The 16,925-nt window shown below is 41.1% G+C and overlaps 1 protein-coding gene across 1 annotated transcript; it reads right to left on the reverse strand.

Moving 5' to 3' along the window:
- Positions 1 to 205: 205 nt before the first annotated feature.
- Positions 206 to 16,198, reverse strand: LOC309595963 (P2R1A-PPP2R2A-interacting phosphatase regulator 1). The gene is made up of 10 exons (XM_082323596.1): positions 15,790 to 16,198; positions 12,084 to 12,162; positions 7,387 to 7,443; positions 5,278 to 5,321; positions 5,144 to 5,198; positions 4,572 to 4,664; positions 3,934 to 4,022; positions 3,166 to 3,227; positions 1,979 to 2,075; positions 206 to 793 (listed from the first exon to the last, which is right to left on the reverse strand). Exons 1-10 carry the CDS (start codon positions 15,903 to 15,905, stop codon positions 634 to 636), a joined length of 852 nt encoding a protein of 283 aa, XP_082179722.1. The 5' UTR covers positions 15,906 to 16,198; the 3' UTR covers positions 206 to 633.
- Between the last annotated feature and the right edge of the window lie 727 nt (positions 16,199 to 16,925).

The raw sequence follows: 16,925 nt of genomic DNA on the forward strand, positions 1-16,925 counted from the left end.
ACAAAAGCGGTCATGATCATGAATAAAACCCAACATATAAATTTAAGGTGACAACTCACCAACTTGTTCTTTTGCCATCTATTAGAACACGGAATTGATTAACAGCCAATCATAACAGAACACAAGAATCAATTCCCGCCCCCCCCCCAGTATTCCCCGTTCATATGAAGAACAAAAAATATAAATATCTAACACTCGGGGAATAAAACCAAATTAGTAAGCTGCTTCATTGGTTTCAGACTGAGGACGAATGTGAAAGTTATCTGTTACTACGTAAGCACCACTTTATATTAGCGAGGACACTGCCTGTTGGAAAGCCAACTCTTCCACAAGCAGAATATACGTACGGTATTCGTAACGTATGCCGACAAGACAATACCCGTTGTAAATCAACAGCTTCCTTACTGAAGTTAGCATCAAATATGTCTGCAATTCAACAGCTTACTGTATTTTAGTAAATGTCATACAAATCACTAGAAACGTGAATTCCTCCTCAAGGAACTATTTTGGAAGTTTTCTAGAAATAATGACATTTCTGGAAGTTCCTATGAGGAACAGAATCAGTTACACACAACAGAAAGTCTTATTGATATCCAGCCTGTTTCTTGGTGTCCATGAGCAGACTTCTGCTTCTCAATTAATAGGTAACTTAGCCGTAAGATCTACCGGTAAAAAAGGAGATCTGGAGTCAGAAAGTGAGACTGGAGAGTCTGTGTTGGCGCCGACTTCAGCTGGTGAGTCACAGGAAGAGCCTGCACTGCTTCTGTTGTCATCAAGAGCGTGTGACGACAGACTGAAAACAGAATAACATCAAGATACGAGAAATGAGGTACTCTCTCTGATAAGTTTCAAATACTAGCTTCCATTCATCATAAAGCCATTCTAAAACCGACTGTACACCTTTGAAGGAACAGCAAGCCCTATGATTTGAAATAAATCTGCAACTACACATCTTGCAGTCACTTCCAAACAGACAGATAACGTTCTGCCCATCTCCTCCTTCAGCTCACCCAGCAACGGTGTACAGATCAGAAGCGCCAGGCTGAGCAATTCACTGCAAGCTTTACCCCATCTCCTACAAAGTCCCGGGCTAGCATATATCCAGAGGCCTCTTTTGTCAGGAGAGCCGATGATAAACTGTACATACTTCAGTTGTACCATTCACTACATGCTTCACAGGACACAGAATTCTAACCATAAGTGATCTATCATCAGTGATAGCATCAGAGTGTTTTTAAAAATTACCATCTCCTATACCAAGATGCAGCAACCGAACCTGCACTGCTGTGCCTACTATGAACAGGGTGTGCAAAAGAGGTTGTGTTTTTAAAGTAGCTTTAAAACATCTATTTTATTATTGCCGCTGCAATGGGCTCAAAGCTTGCGCACAGCTATGTGCATCAGCTGAGAGGCAAAAAGGACAAATGTACTGTGAATAACCCTGTCTTGATAGTTGTGGCACGCCCTATGTATTCTTAACCTGTTGACTAAAATACTAAATCAAAATCCCTTGCTATTTCAAGTCATTACAATTTTTTACGTAGTACTTTTTATCTCCTCCTGGCAGGGAGGGTCAGACAGACTAATTTTCCTATGTGACTAAGCAAGGAAAAAAAAGAAGAAAAAAAAAAACCAAAAAAAACAACAATCCACCCACAAGCATCAGCATTCATATGGGACTGCAACTTGAAACCAGACTCCAAAAATTGCCAGCCGTGAAGTGTCTTCTCCTAAACATGCTCATCTCCCATATACATGAAGCATGTTAACAGTCAGTCCTAGAAGTGTAAAATTGTAGTGAATATTACTGCCTGTTTACTGTGATAATTTCAGTGCTTCAAAATTATGGCATGTCTGTATTAATAAATAAAAAAAAAAAAAAAAAACAACCAACAACTTCAAGCATGATCATTGCTAGATGAAAAAAGACTTGTAGCGCTTCTGATGAAATCGACACAATCAATAGCACAGCATTTACCATTCCCCAAGCTCCGCCTGATGTGAAACTTCAGGGGTAAGTATATTGGTGGATCCTTGGAATAATCTTTTTGGATGATCTTCTATCTCTGTTACACCTTTGGTAAAAGATAAGAAGTGATAAAAAATTACTACTCGCTTAAACTACAATCTACTTTCAATGTAATTCTACAGAGCAAACACAATAGTGGTTCAAAATTATTACAATCTATTAAGTGTTATTTTATATGTAAAACATGGAAGTTCAATGCTGGAATTTTAAAGACTGTTTATTTCTTGGAAACATTCTAGTCCAAGCTTCAGGAAAGTTTAGTGAGTTATGAACTGAGGTTTAGATATCAGATATTTATTCTTCAGTAGTGGAGAACAATTTTTTTGTTCCAGTTTGTTCAGCTATCAGTTCACTAACTAGCTCTGTCAAAGTAGAGAAGCTGAGAATAAGGAAAGCTTCTTTTCCTCTTGCAATCAATACAAACAAGGCCCAGGATTATCACTAAACTTGTGTATTGACTTTGATTTCCAAATATACTAGAAGAAGGGAGGACAGAGATATGCTTAAATAGACTACAACAGAACTCAGACAGAAGTATTTTAAAAGCTGTCTCATGGCCAGAAGTGTTCTGTTACAAAGGTGAAGCATGAAGATATATTTAAAAACAGATGCAATAAAATAACCAGAAGTTAAACTTGCAGAAAAATGTAGGAAGAGAGAGAAACATTTCCCAATAAAGCAGTAAGGTGTTTACCAGGTCTCTGGATCAGTTTTTGGTTTTTACCATGGTTTTTAAATCATCAGAAGGATGATTTTAAATCTACAGTACCTGTGCGCTTCAGTTAGCCAGGACTTTCAAAATTTTCTATTTGTGAAGTTAAATATACCAATAGTTGTAGTTCTTGTTTTGTTAAGCAGCTTACATCAGTTTCTTGTCAGATCTATATGACTACAGTAATGGAGAGGCATTAGATCAGAACAACTATTAGTTTTACAGAACAGTAAAAACTAATTTATCAATTTGTCTCTTTTATCCCTACAAGTAGTTCCATTTATTTGGTCATCGGTAGCATCCTCTATTTCTAGTCACTCTTTGAAATATCAGCCAGTTGAACAGAGTTATGAAGAAAGCTATATGGATTACTATAAAATTAAACAAGTTGACTTACTATATTAGCCAACACCAAATACCGTACCTTTCCTTTTTATTGACCCAAGAACACTCGGTCGAATGCAGTTAATTGGACTCTGGCTTCTCCTGCAAAAAGAAGGCATACGCTATAATGACATCACCAGTAATAAAGGAAGCCTGAAAACACGTTAAAAAAAAAAAAAAATCAAAAGATACTCAGATAACAAACTACTAAGTGGAAAACTCTAAGAAAACAGGCATTAAAACAGCTTATCCAAAGTAAGTCCTCTTTTTTTTTTTTTTTCCCCTAAAGAAAGAGCAGGAAGCATAGACCTTAGCAGAAAAAGCTGAATCACATTATATCACAGCTGGGGCAGTCCAAAAGCTCACATCTGGGCACTGACTAGATCTCAGGGGACAGGCAGTACTTTGCTGAACTTTTAGGGCCTAATAAAATTTAATTGTATGCCCGCATCACTCAAAACCAACATCCAACGCAACTAAAACCAGAATCAGTAACAAACCCTAAATCTGTTTGGTTATTCCCCGCCCTGCCTTAGAATTCAATTCAATTACTTAAGCTCTGATGAAAAGCAATATAGAGACGACACTGAGAAGACAGATGCCAAAATGCAGCCCACTTTCCCAATGTTATGACATGAGAATTTTAACGAATATTTTAAAGCACTGTAAAATCCAAAGTTTACATGAATATATAAAGTTGTATTTGTCATCAGAAATCAATTATGTATACAACAAATTCTCGTATTTCGAAAGCCTACTGTGAACAAGCTATGCCAATTTTCTGTTATTGATATGATCTGGTACTTACCTTGAAAATCGCCGCGTTGGACTCGGGCTAGGACTTGGAGGTAATCCACTGCTGCTCACCAAACTTTGCAAAGATGGTGAGAAACATTGCTGAGAGTAAAACAGTTCGTGTTATTTACCGATCAACACTGTATCACACTCATGGGAACAACTGATCCTTATCGCAGGTAAGCAACCCACTATCAATTTAAGTGACCGTCAATGTGGCTGGGTATGCCGAGATACCACTTTTTGTTACTGAGAAAAATTAAGAAAGAGTTGGATAGATTGAATTTTCATGCAGAATACATGCAAGTTGACAAGGATTTATTTCACCATTGTCTGGTTTAAGAGACTATGGTTCATAAAATGAGAATGTATGCCCCTTCCTCTTATTCCAAGAGGAAGGCAAATAAAGAATAAGGTTTATTAACCACAGATTATCAGTCAAACAATCCACAGAAATTCGCATCCACAAGATGCGCAAACTGCTAGCTGGTATTTTCCAGTTTGGGATTTCAGGGTTTTTTTGTTTACTCCCTGGTTTCTTGTTTGCAGCTGAGGTAGAAAAGAGCAGGTGGCTTAATCTTTTGCTATTGATTTGGTTGAATTTATTTAGCACTACTCAAGATAAAATCATTATTAACACATTTTGCTCACCTTCCCTATTCCTCTGGTAGGCGAAGGAGCTGGAGAAACTGGGACAAAGTCTACTTGCTTGGGTGATGATGATTTTTCAAAATCATTGTCGCTCTGTAAATAGTACATATAATTAATCTTATGAACAAGTACCTTAACAAGAAAAGGACTGATTGGTGTGGAATTGAGTAAGATTCCAAAGTTATCCTCCATCATATTCATAATTTTTAGGTAGCCATTTATGAGCTAAACTTAACAAAACAACAACAACAACAACAACAACAAAAAAACCACAAAAACCAAACCAAAAAAAGCCTTAAACATTACGTAGTGAGTATCAGAACATGGAAGAAAATTTGAACAGGCAGACATCCATGCAATTTTCTTTTGACATACCAGCCAAGGAACCGACATGTATCCTCGAACAACTGATAATTCTATGCCTTGTTGGTGTGAAAAATTGCTGATCAAAAGCAGTAATATACTAACACCTTAATTGTAGGTCAAACTATAAAAGAAAATGTTGACATGAGAGAGTCTCTAGTGTCCTGATACTGATAACAGAAACACAAATTAAAGCATGAATGCATTACCAGGCTCAAGCTCTCCTCCCATGAGTGGCTCATCTGCATTGCTACTTGCACTTCTCTATAAAGAAGAAAAGAAACGTATTGTCCCGGGCCCACAGAAGACCGTATTAAGTATTCTAGTTTGCCTTAACACTTACCTTTCACGTACTGTTTCTCTGTTCATCAAATTCATTCCTTCTTCCTAAAAGATTAGCAGATGAAAAATTAAGACAAAAAAAAGAAAGCTTTGCTACAGCAAATCAGAAAAGCTCGTTTCATTCCACTTTGGTATGCAGAAAGTTTAATTCAATTTGGTTGAGCAACAATAACCTTAAGTTCTCCCTACATAAAAAAAGGAGTGAGGGGGAGAGGACGAGAAAGAGGTGTAGCAAGAGAAACCATCACATAAGAAGTGCTCATGGGAGCTGACTGTTTCTCAAACAGCTTTTTTATTTTCATTACTATCCAAGAGATAGTTACAAAACTGAACAATGATAATATGAACCAAAAATTCTGCACATGCTAGAGTATCTTTATGCAGTCTCGCATAACATTATTTCACAAAGTGGAAACTAGTACAGGTAATCATCAAAAGCATGGCTGGATTCTTACCTTATTCTATGGATTAGTAACTGCCAGCATTTCATTTGCAATACAGCGCATTGTACACAATGAATTTGGGATTTAGTGGAGTTTTTTTCTAAAACATCCATAAAATATTATTCGAATGGATCAAAGATATAAAATTAAACTAAACATGAACACCAAGTTAAAGTACAAACTTGACTCAAACTCCTCTTAGGTAGACACCATTCCTTAAAACTACCTGAATACTGCCCAGTCTGTTGAGTGAATGAGTAGATTCCCTAATTCAGTCCAGAATTCAGTCCAGTTCTAGAATAAAAGTTCAACTAAACATCTTCACCATCTTCATCATATGTAGGAAGAGTCTTACTAACGTAGTTCAGCTGTGTGATTATTTGCTAAGATTTGAAAGAGATCAGAAGTAAATCACACAGGTTCCCATCTCTGCCACTAAGTATACAGGACACGGAATTTCAACTTGTGGATTTAATGATCAAATACAAATTAGGAAATGTAATTGTTTGCTTTAATAAATGTATGGAACAAGTATGAATACAGAAGTATTTTCCAAAAAATTGAATTATCAAACTTTACTTCATCTAATATAGCAGAGCCGTGGTAGTTCATTCCCTTGCTCTAATCACATTTACATATTAATCCTAAGCTTTTTTATGTTGATAAAAACAGCTCTACAACTGACCTGAGTGCTTCAGAGTCTCTTTAAGCCAGTAAATTATTTACACAATGAAAGCAAACGGTTATTTTCTTCAGGATTACTATGCATGCACCTTAAATATCTGAGGTGGGAAGCAGAAGTGCCTTCTATCACTTCAGACATCATACCCTGAAAATGCTGTCCGAAGCATTACATTTTCTTAACTTTTCACCCTGTAAAAATCAAGCCTATCCATTGAAAACTAGCAAGCTAAAAAAATTATTAAAAAAAAAAAATCAAGCATCTTCAAGTCAATTTTATAAACATTCTACTGTCAAAAAGTCAACATATAAAACGGAGGAGCCGCAAGAGTTTGAGCCTGTTGTTTTTAAAACTTGAGGCCTTAGACTGCGGTCTGTTGTCTGGGAGCAGTGCTATTTAAGCCTACTCAGATATTTGCCACCCCCCCCCTTCCTAAGTGTTTGCTCGTGTGCCCTTCCCCCTCCACTCATGCTGCGACAGCACGAGTACAGAGGTCTGGATAAGAAAATTATACAGATGAAAAATAGCCCAGCCAGAAGAGTCCAAACTATTTTTTAGCCAGAGTGCTTCCTTATCCAGTTCATTTTCTGGCTGCACAAAAGTCTTGTGCCAACACAAGTTAAGGAACACTTTGTTATTGGCCCTGAATATTTACGCTGGCACCACTGCCAAAAAACTTGGTGAAACTTTACCCTAAGGGTTTACATTAAAGGTTTCCTTTCTAAAGTGTCGATTTTAAGATTTGCCTTTCTGCTCAAATCTTCTTCTCTCTCTAAGATGCATTCTACTTCATGAAATGTAGAACTCTGCAGACAAGGTACAGCTTTTACTTTTGAAAACACCTTGAAGTAATAGACTGCTGCAGACTCTGTACTACAATTTCAGAAGTAAAATCTATAACCCTTTGAAGGACATCACACATTAACTGCAAAAAACCCAACCATCTATAAAAAAATTTAAAAAGCAAAAGAGAATCTGTGCTTACCTGTTTGATTTGATGAAGACGGCTGCTAGGAATACGGATAGGAGATGATGGCACAAACTGCAAAACAAAGCCACATACAACTGAAACACACTTACAAACCACAGGAGAAGGGAGAGAAAGGTGCAGGAATGTTAGTAACCACTCTACAGTGGTACCCCAAACTAAAAAATATATGTTGTGGTTTTTTGTTTTTTTTTTTTTTTTTTTCTAAAAAACACAGCATTCGTAACATTCTCAGTATACACAAGCTACATTAATTACTTGCAAGATTATGATAATATGTATTTCCATATTATACCGCTTTGTATGCTCACAGATGCTAATTGGCATCAGCCTGCCTTTCACTTCATTTCCAGGCAACTACAATTCACAGCCTTTTCTACAGAAAGAAGCTGCTTTTAACTAGCACACTGCCACCCGTAATATTTACAGTTGCATAAATTTTTTCACTTAAGTGATCCAGAATATTTAAGTGATCCAGAAGGCTCCCCAATAGCTCATTTAAAAATACAAAGCCAAAACCACATACTGTGCAAAAAGGTTTCTGGATTGTTGTCTGCCTATAAGTGAGTATTTTGGCAGGTGAAAAAAATCAGCTATTAGAAGGCTAACAAAGAGCTAAATACCTTCCTTATGGTTTCTCAAGAGCTTCACCAATTCAGGTGAAATCAGAGAGGATGTCACTAAAAATGGTCTTCTGTTAATTTTGTCAGTTTTGCATCAAGATCTCACTGGAATGCTATGATCTAAAACTGCATACTCAAAACCAAGTAATTAAAAGAGATTATTTTCTCAAAATATAATTTCCTTTCACATATTTCCCATCCCTCAAATGTTTGACCCTCAGTTGACTTTTGTCATAACCGATTCAGGGATCAAAAATTCAAGGCTAAAACTTTGAATAGAGGTTTAACGTTTTCTCTGTAAGCTGACAACCGCTCCAAAAAACAAGGTGTCTTTTTAAAATGGATGTGTGTTCAGCAAGTAAGGTTTGTATTATTACTAAGTGTTTATACACTTCATGCAGTATGAGGCTTCATCCACTTCACAAAACATTACTAGAGCTCTTCATTATGCTGAAGTTGGAGGAATAACAAACATTCAGTTAACCATTTACTGCACCATCGTCTAATCAGTGCCATGGAGAACACAAAGATTTTGCTGTCTTACTCAAAAGGTTATGGTTATTACAGACTACTAATGCTTCGTATATCCAGAATCCTCCCTCTAAAAAAACAAACATCAAGATATCATGCCCTTTTTGTCACAGAAGATATCAGCCTGTCAGACTCACACAAAGGATGTCTACGGTTTGTGCCAGAATTTAGACATCATAATATATACTACTAAAGTCTAACGGCTATAATGCTTTGATTTGCTACTTCTTAAGTCCAGTTTAGGTCAGCTTTACTATTATACCAGGCTCCCAAAAATCCTGTGCACCTAACAAAAATTCCTCTAAGCTGTACCAGCCCATGTGGACCTTGAGTTGACCTTGATTCTCACACATAGAAAAGGATCTGGACAATAGTACATTCCTGCCTATTCACTCTGTCACTCCACAGTAGAAATGCATTTGTTCCACTCATTATATTCTAATTTTATGACTGTGATCCGCATAATTTAAGGTTTGACATTAATAGAATATATACAAAACCAGTGGCTCGCAGTGTAAAATAAAAATTATAGAAAGAGAGTCAAGTGTTCCTCTGCAGGATCTAACACACTAAATCCATTAACTCTGAGGATCCTACATCCCATCTCCAACAAGTCATAATCCTTGCTTTGTCAATGCTTAAAACTCACCTTTTCCCTGTTTGTAGTCCTTTGATTTAATTCTTGTGAAAATAAACTATCAGAAGCCTCGGTCACTTTTAAAGGATACTTCCTAGAGCAGACTGAACGCATTTGTTAAAATTATGCTACTCAAATCCCCAATGTTTTAAGAAAGTGCAAAGCTTAATAAAAAAAACATTACAAACTATTGCACTATCACATGGAAGAGAAACACCTTCCCCTTCCGCCCTTCTCAGGTATGTTAGATAATCTTTTCCACTGAAGGTAACGTTTCAGAAGAGCCAGTTTGGCAGGCAGCACAGCCAAAGTAGGCAGTCCCCTGCCCTGGTGCCTCTGCCCTTCCATTGCCGTCCTCCAGTGCCCCCTGCCTTCTGCCAACACAAGCATCTGTGGGGCCACACAGTGAACCGTGTAGGAGGGAACTTACCTAGCTTTAAAAAATTAAAAAAAAAAAATTTAAAAAATCAACTTTTGCTGAAATAGTACCTAAACTTCTAACCACAGACTAAACCGCTTTGCTTAAACAACAAAACCAAAACACCAACCACAAAAACAAAACAAAAAACGCCAAAACATTTACTCACTAGATGCCACTGATATCTTCTGGAAGGAAATAAACAGCGGATACTGAGCCTAGTTGACCCTTCCTTGGCAATTACATGGAGTGTCAGAAAACGGCAGATTAGGCCCCGGGCAAAATGGCATAGCTGCCCCTGTAGTCATCATTATAAAAGAGCTGGAGTCTGAGACTTGGAGAAGCCACTCAAAAAAGAAAAGATTTTAGAATTCAGCTGAGCACTGGGACAACCACAACAGCCCTGAAGATGGAGCGAGATAGAGCATGACCTTCAGTTACCAGAGCATTTTAGCAACTCCCATTGTTCCCATGACAGTGAACACAACACAGATTAGACAAATACTAATCAATTTTTTTCCCCACAAAGTTTAACAAAACTTAAAATTTTAGCTGTACTTACAATACTAAATTAACAAAGCTTCAGTCACTTACTGAATCTTTTCACTCTCTTTATTAGAGCTTACACTGCAATAAAACTTGGATTAGCTTTCCTAAATACACAAAAGTGGTTTTTGAAGTACACTTTATCACCTACTTATTGTAAAATTTAATTCACCAAAGTAGATGTCATCTAACTCCTTAGAATATCTCTAACATCATAAAACTATACTTAACCAGACAATAATTCAAAGAAATATTTCAAAACGGACAAGGCACCGATCTAGCAGTCAATGGAACACTTGATTTTTAGCATAAGTAAAATTTCAACTGTATTTTGTCAGCACCTGGTCAGCTGGGGGTGCAGAAGAGAGTTAACTTTCAGGATGCTTTTTAATAACCTTCAAGTGAGGTGAAGGGTTGAGAACATCGTCCCATGAAGATGGGAACACTGGTTCAGCCCAGAAGATCGCAACATCTATTAAGGGCAGCCAGAAGAGCTGCCCATCAGTGAACTAGCTCCTGCTTCCCAGCAAGTTCCGGGCAACGCATCCTAAATTGCATCTTTTTTGCCCAACAATTGAGGATCTTCAAGAAGTAAACACAATAAACTGAGCTTTCACCTTTGTTTGTTTCTCCTTTTGCCTGACCACAAGCATAAACAAATTTACCCTAAGCCATCACCCTAAAAATATGTATGAAGAAAGAGACTGTTGTTTAAAGAAATCTTTACCATAATGTGTTCTATCAGGTTTTATATCCTAGCAGGAGAAAGGCTTTTCCACCAATCTTTCCAGACTTATTTACATAAGTATCCCAGTCCTGTTACAGATGCAAACCTTTGCTGAAATACTTGTCCGTCCCGATTTTAAAACAGAATTTTAGCTAAGGGGCATCAGTCAACAAAACAGGAGAGTAGCATTCTTCAAGCATTAACACAGGGCTAACAAATTATTTCCAAAGCATCTTCAAAAGGTAACTAAGAAAAACAGGATAATTGCTGTTAGCATTACAGGGACTTTGTTACCCATACTTAAAAGAAAATTGATACTACTCCCTTCCCACCCCAACATAGCTTAATTTTTCCAAAACATTAATAATCAGCTGAATGCAGCTGGACGTTATCCTGTGTCTGCCTCTTTCTTAAGGCCTTCTTAGGGGAAAAGTTACATTTCTGGTTACACATGGAAGTCTGACCAAAAATTCCTTTTGGTTAGAGGAAATAACTATCCCATACACCCTAACCCTTTAAGGGTTAGCAAATCACGCTGTGCGATTCTGTGCAGGTGTTCTAAATCAGTCAAAATCACACCCTTCTACCACAATTTGTAGGATATGAAAACACAAGCTATGCAATATTTTCTCTGGGTTCAGATTAACATTTTAAAAATTCAGATTTGGGGAGTTGCAATAACAGAATTCTGACAAAAGTTGAAATCACAAATGAACGTCTTCGAGAGATATAGAATCATTCATCCTGGAAGTCTCAAGATTCATGTTCTATCAGCCAGTTGTATCTTGTTATATCAGTTGTTGATTACAACAGTCTATTCCGTCATTACTATGGAAAAGACAATTTAACATCAGAACAACACTGCACTTTTTTTTTTTTTTAAATCAGAAATGATTAGCACACTGGTTACTGAACAATACATCTAGGTAATTAGTTTTCCTTCTGAACTACCTTTCTTACTCTATCTTAGAACATCTGCTTGCATTTTATAAACAAAGTTACGATCACAATGAAATATAAGTACTCTCCAAGGCCAAACGGCCTATAAATAACATTTCACTATAGCTACAGCATATTAATATCAGAGTCCAGAGCCTTGTTCCTGAAAACATGTGCTAATAGTTTCACAGACTATGATCTAATTTTCTTCTTTAATCCTGTTTGCACACTTCTGCTTTGGACCTAATGCGGTTGGTCTAATAGTTTTCTTACCAGACTATGACGATTCATAACTGTGGTACTGTTCCTGCGGGTTCGCAAAACGTTAGCCTGGAACACCTGCGAGTTATCGCTGTGAAAAGAAACACTTGTCAAATGCAAAAGCCATTTCCTTCCTATCAAAAAGTACCTCTTAATACAAGCTCAGTTTCAAATGCTATGACAGCCATCATTGCAAGACAAAGCACTCGAGAGACAGGTATGTAAGAACTCTCTTAGTTTGCTGGCAGAGTGGAAACCAAATTGCTCTGCCCCCAAGTCCCAGCTACTTCAATTAATGATTTTAATTAATCATATTGAGTCTTCAGAATAACTGAAAAAATTGTTAAGACTGTGGGAATTTATTTCTGTGGGAATTTATTACGTTTGGAATGGCTGCAGCTTGCATATTGCTTCGAATGTCATTCAACAGAACCAATTTATAAATGGCATATAACCAATAACTGAAACCAGCTTCAATGCCGTAGATAGAGAATAAAAAACTACAGTATCTTGATAAATCTTATCACTACGAAAATTTAGTAAATTCTGAACTTTTTTCCAGGAGAGGTTAAATTAAACATACAGTAAAACCAGTTTTTAAAGCCCTAAGACTTTTGACCACAGTCACGTTTCTAACGAGGAAGCAGCACATCCATTTAAATAATGCAGGATTAGTTATTTGAGATGAAATGAGCTCCCTTCTCAAGGCAACTTTAGTTCTATTGATTCCTAAAGCAAGTTTCACTGGTCATCACTAGTGTTATCGTCAGCCATCGATCAGCACTTAATGAATGAGACTCCAGAAATGAAGTAAGTTTTATGGTCACCAGAATAAAAATTTTGAGCCACAATCCTACAATCCCCATGCCTAAAAATCACTGAGGAACTGCACAGGCAAACAGATCCAAATGTAAGATTGTAATTAGATCCAAATTACAAGAAGTCACTGGGTTGTAGCTTTTTGTCTCAGCTGCTAACCTGGGATGAACAAAAGCACTACACAAATACAATTTCTTAAAACTAATCTAATCAATAGCATTACCTTGTTCTAAAGACTGATAATCATAATGCACATCACTAACAGAATCCTCCAGTTTAAAATGCACCAGTCGGACACATAAGTTTTAGATAGCTTTTACCTAGCCGTAAATAAAAAATAAACAAAGCTTATCCTGTGAAAGAAAAGCATATAGGAGTTGGCATAAGCACTGTGCTTTTTGCCATGAAGAATGCATTGACTCTCTTTCTCTAAAACGTCAAGTACAAATGACCAGACATCATTTAGAATTTTCAAGGAAGTTTCACTCAGTTTACACCCACAAGAGATCAAACAGGTGCCATTTGATAGGCGGTGGAACAGGAGAAATTTAAGGGATCCACGATGTGACGTTTAGAGATGAGATTTACTGGCTGAGGCCAACAGCTACAATTCCTTTTTAGTGTAAGCGTACTGGTTGGTATGCAAACACAACACAAACAGTACATCCCGAAATCCAAGGTTTGCATGGAGAAAACAGTTTGGAATGATTCTGTAACACACTACCATAGGCCGAGTCCAATATTCAGTGCTAGCTAGAAGAGAGGGAGAGAAAAAAAACCCTACAATATCCTTACCTTTAATCTCCCTTGCAAAAACACCAGAGCTGATCAGATCTCAGACTTACCTTTCAGAGAAAATTCTTACAGTTCCCATTAAAAATCAATTTTATTTGGCATGAAAACAAGAATCAAAAGTTCTGTGAAAGGTAACTTTCGTGATCTAAAATATTCCACTTAAAAATGTTCTCTGGCTCTACGGTAACTCGTTCTCCAAGCTCCGTACTAAATCTGTTAATGAAGAAGTAAAACAGGAGGCAGAGTAGAAAAAGCAAGCTGTTCAAGAGCAAGAGCTTTTGTTTCAGTTTACCCAACAAAGCCCTTCTGGGAAAAACTGAAGTTTCTTGCCAAGAGCTGCAATCTTGCAAAAACAGTTTTCTGCTGGAAAATTCCTCACTAACAGGCAAACCACTGCAACCACCTCAAATTAGTTCCATGGTATTTCAGTTTAATTTGTATAACGACCTAATGTATAGTGTATGCACAGTTTCAAGGCAAGAGCTCAGGCTTACCCTTCTACTTGCCCAGGCCCTGAAATAAATAATTTGTTTACAACATGGTCATGGGATGCTTTTTTTTTTCCTTAAAAAAAGAGTCAAGGGTCTCACAGTTCATAAGAAACAACTTACAAAAGGCTGAGATTATAAAAACACCTCATCTCAGTTATATGATTAGTTTACCTGCTCAGAAATCTCCCTGAGGAACAACTGCCATTCACAATACTTCTATACTGCATGGAAATGTAAACTGATAGTTGTTTCATTACGATTATGTAAAAGAATCACAATTATGTTTACTTAGTATTAAATAATGTCTGAATAGGCAAGAATTAGTATGTCCTCTGAACTGTAATGTACTGTTAACCATTTTGGTACAGAAGATTTATGAGATTTGTCTGTCACTTGATATCTAGTTCCCTACAGAAACATGAAGTTTAAGGAAAAAAAAAACCCAACAGTAAGTACTTATCATGTATTATACTATTTTTTATAAAGTTTATTGTCAATATGCTCTCCCAAACTGCAGACATACTACTCGTAGCAGCATGTGGACCACCCCGAAGTTAGATGGTAGCCACACCACGTAGCAGATGGGGGCATCTCCCAACTTCACGACAGCCTCTGGGAGGCAAGAAACAGAAGTCTGAGTTATAAACTTACCCAAAGACAAAACCACCCAAGAGACCACACCTGTCTGAGAGCTTCCCTCCGAGCCCCTGCCTGGGGCTGCCACTGCCTCTGCCCTGCCAGCTGAAGGGGGCCAGACCTGGAGCACAGGGCGAACACCCGACCCCCCTGCAAATGCCGCCTGCCACAGGATGATGGCAATAGCCACAGCAACAAAATCAGTATCGGCCAGCAAAACTCCGGGACAACTGATACATTGTTTTACGCTAAATGTAAAACTTATGTGTCTTTCAAGGTCCCATGAAATGATCTTCACCGAATTCGCCCGATTTTTCTGAAAGCACTTACTGGTGCAATCATACACGCCACACCGATTTTTTTGGTCAGACTTGAACCATTACAGAACGCACAGAGATTGCTACTTTAGCGACAAGAACGGCCGCAACCCTGACGCTCCGTGCTGTTTCTCAGCTACACAACGCACAACAGACCTAGATGAAAACAAACAGAGCGTTTTAGTAAAGCTACAGCACGCCTGCCTCGGCTTTCATAGAATCATAGAATCGTTAAGGTTGGAAAAGACCCTTAAGATCACCGAGTCCAACCGTTAACCCAGCACTGCCAAGTCCACCACTAAACCATGTCCCTAAGCACCACATCTACCCGTCTTTTAAATACCTCCAGGGACGGGGGCTCAACCCCTTCCCCGGGCAGCCTGTGCCCCATGTCCTGCCTAAACCCCTTCCCGCTGGGGAGCCCCACCTTTCCCCACACGGCCAAGGCACCCACAACATCACGACGGCTCGGTGAGGAGCACCCTTCCCAGGCCAAACACGGAGCGACCCGCGGGGCTACGGCCAGGGCGGCCCCGGGCCCCGCTCCCGACACGGCGGCGGCCAAACCGCCCCCCGCCCCGGCCCGGAGCCCGGCCCGGGGCGGGCCCGGCTCCCGCCGGGGCTCGGGGGCCGCCGCGGGCCGGGCCGCGCCGCGCTCACCTGAGCCCGTGGATGAGGGGGGCGCTGTTCGATCGCCTCAGGCCGCCCCCGTCGCCCGGGGCCGCGGCGCTCCCCGGCGGCAGCTCCAGGTCCAGCTCCATTTTCTCCTGAGCCATCGCGGCGGCGGCGGCGGCGGCTCCGGCTCCTCCCGCTCCGCCGCGACGCCCATTCACTGCCGGCGCCCGCCGCGGCTCCTCATGCCGCCGCTCCCCCCGGCCAAGCGCGGCGCGGCCGCCCCTACAGGCCCCGCGGGCGGCGCCGCAGGCAGAGTCCGGGGGCGCGCCGGGCCCGGCGAGGGGGGCGGCCCCAGCAGCGCCCCATGCCGGGGGCAGCCCGGGGGGCGGCCCGTTCCCCCACCCGCTCTCGCCGACGGACGAGGGCCCCGCCGCTGCCGCCGCCTCCGGAGGGGAGCGAGCGCCCGGGGCCGCCCCCCCCCCCCGCGCCCGCCGCCCCGCAGCGCGCATGCGGCACGGGGACCCCCACGGCGGCGGGACGGCGGCGGGGCGCGTGCGCAGAGCGGCCCCGCGGCCGTGGGGGCCGGGGCTGGCGGCGGGGCGGCCCGGGGCTCGCTGCGGCCCGCCGGGGGCGTGGAGCGGGGCGGCCTCGGCGCCGCCGTTCCCGCCGGGCCCCCTCAGGCGAGGACAACCAGAAACCGCGGGCAGACGTGAGGCGGGACGGAGGGGCGCGGCCTCCGCCGCTGAGGTGAGGCGGCCGAGGGCCCGGCGCGGCCTGCCCGCGGGACGGCCCGCCCTCGGGGCCGGGGCTCCCTTCTGCCCGGAGGTGTGCGGCCGCAGCTCCCAGCGGCTTCGCGCAGCGCTTGCCCCCTCCCGGGGCTGCCCGGCCCGGCCGCTGCCGGTGGCAGAGCCCAGGCCGGCGGCTCGGCCCCGGCCCCCCGCCGAGGTGACAGGCGTGGAGCTCGGCTCCGGGGCACAGGTACTCCGTGCTCCAGAAGACATCTCTACCCTTATTTTTCTGTGCCGTAGCAGTTTCTGCCAAGCGCAGTCTGAACATTTGCGTAGAGAGCGATTCTGCCCCCGTCCACTTACCGTCTTATGTGTCACTGTCAGTACTTGCCTGTCGCCATGGACCCATCCATCTAAGTGCAGTTAAATCGTTTTATCTAACTGTGGCTGGAT

Source organism: Platalea leucorodia (assembly GCF_965183815.1).
Source record: "Platalea leucorodia genome assembly, chromosome: 10".
NCBI classification, from domain to species: Eukaryota; Metazoa; Chordata; class Aves; order Pelecaniformes; family Threskiornithidae; genus Platalea; species Platalea leucorodia.

Coding starts and splice junctions, on each gene's coding strand:
- LOC309595963 (XM_082323596.1), bottom strand. CDS start 15,905: ATGGCTCAGGAGAAAATGGAGCTGGACCTGGAGCTGCCGCCGGGGAGC. Junction 12,163..15,789: donor CCCCTCATCCACGGGCTCAG/GTGAGCGCGGCG, acceptor TTCTTTTCACAG/CGATAACTCGCAGGTGTTCC. Junction 4,665..5,143: donor GGGAGGAGAGCTTGAGCCTG/GTAATGCATTCA, acceptor TACTATTTACAG/AGCGACAATGATTTTGAAAA.